A 588-nucleotide genomic window follows, 5' to 3' on the forward strand; every position below is an offset into this window, starting at 1 on the left:
CCCCCCCTCGCCCTGCCTGTGTTGGCCCCCCCCGGCCCCAGCCACAGGCCCGGTGTCGCCACAGCCGAAGGGGACGCGGTCATCCTGACGGCTCTCCTCCGAAACGGCAGCCCGCGCCACGACACCGTGCCCCTCTCTCTCTTTCTCTCTTTCTCCCCAAGCTCGCGCCTGCTGCGGGGGCACATCTTAAAGAGTCACGCAATCCCGCGGGCCCTACCTGCTCGTTTCACATCCTCGTTAGCCTCAGCGCAGAGGGTCACCTCAGGCAGCAGCGCCATCGCGAGAGATTTCATGCCAGGTAGCAGGGACTCCCCAGGCGCAGGTCCTTCCCTCTCTGGCACAGAATAAGCGAAGAAGTGACAGACACAAAGACACACTCACCACTTCATCAGGAACATGAGCTCCCCGCTGGAATCCGTGGCACCGATGATTCGCTCTGGCTCAAATCCCCGGGCGAAGCCTCGCGGTTTCTCCGACTGAAAAGAGACAAGTTTCCACCTGTAGCATCGCCGGGTGACAGCCACAGCCCTGTTCCCGGCCACCAGGACACGCTGGCGGCTGTTCCGAACGGCTCTGCGCGTCGGATGC

General features: G+C 63.4%; 1 protein-coding gene across 1 annotated transcript in view; it reads right to left on the reverse strand.

Annotated features, from left to right (window-relative positions):
* CBX1 (chromobox homolog 1) overlaps positions 1-588 on the reverse strand; it is a 2,559-nt gene that overhangs the window by 522 nt on the left and 1,449 nt on the right. Inside the window, exon 3 of the mRNA XM_010161599.1 lies at positions 382-476. Coding sequence (XP_010159901.1) covers positions 382-476 — 95 coding nt within the window. The remainder of the gene's footprint in view (positions 1-381; positions 477-588) is intronic.

The sequence above is a fragment of the Eurypyga helias genome, unplaced genomic scaffold (assembly GCF_000690775.1).
Source record: "Eurypyga helias isolate BGI_N326 unplaced genomic scaffold, ASM69077v1 scaffold20771, whole genome shotgun sequence".
NCBI lineage: Eukaryota > Metazoa > Chordata > Aves > Eurypygiformes > Eurypygidae > Eurypyga > Eurypyga helias.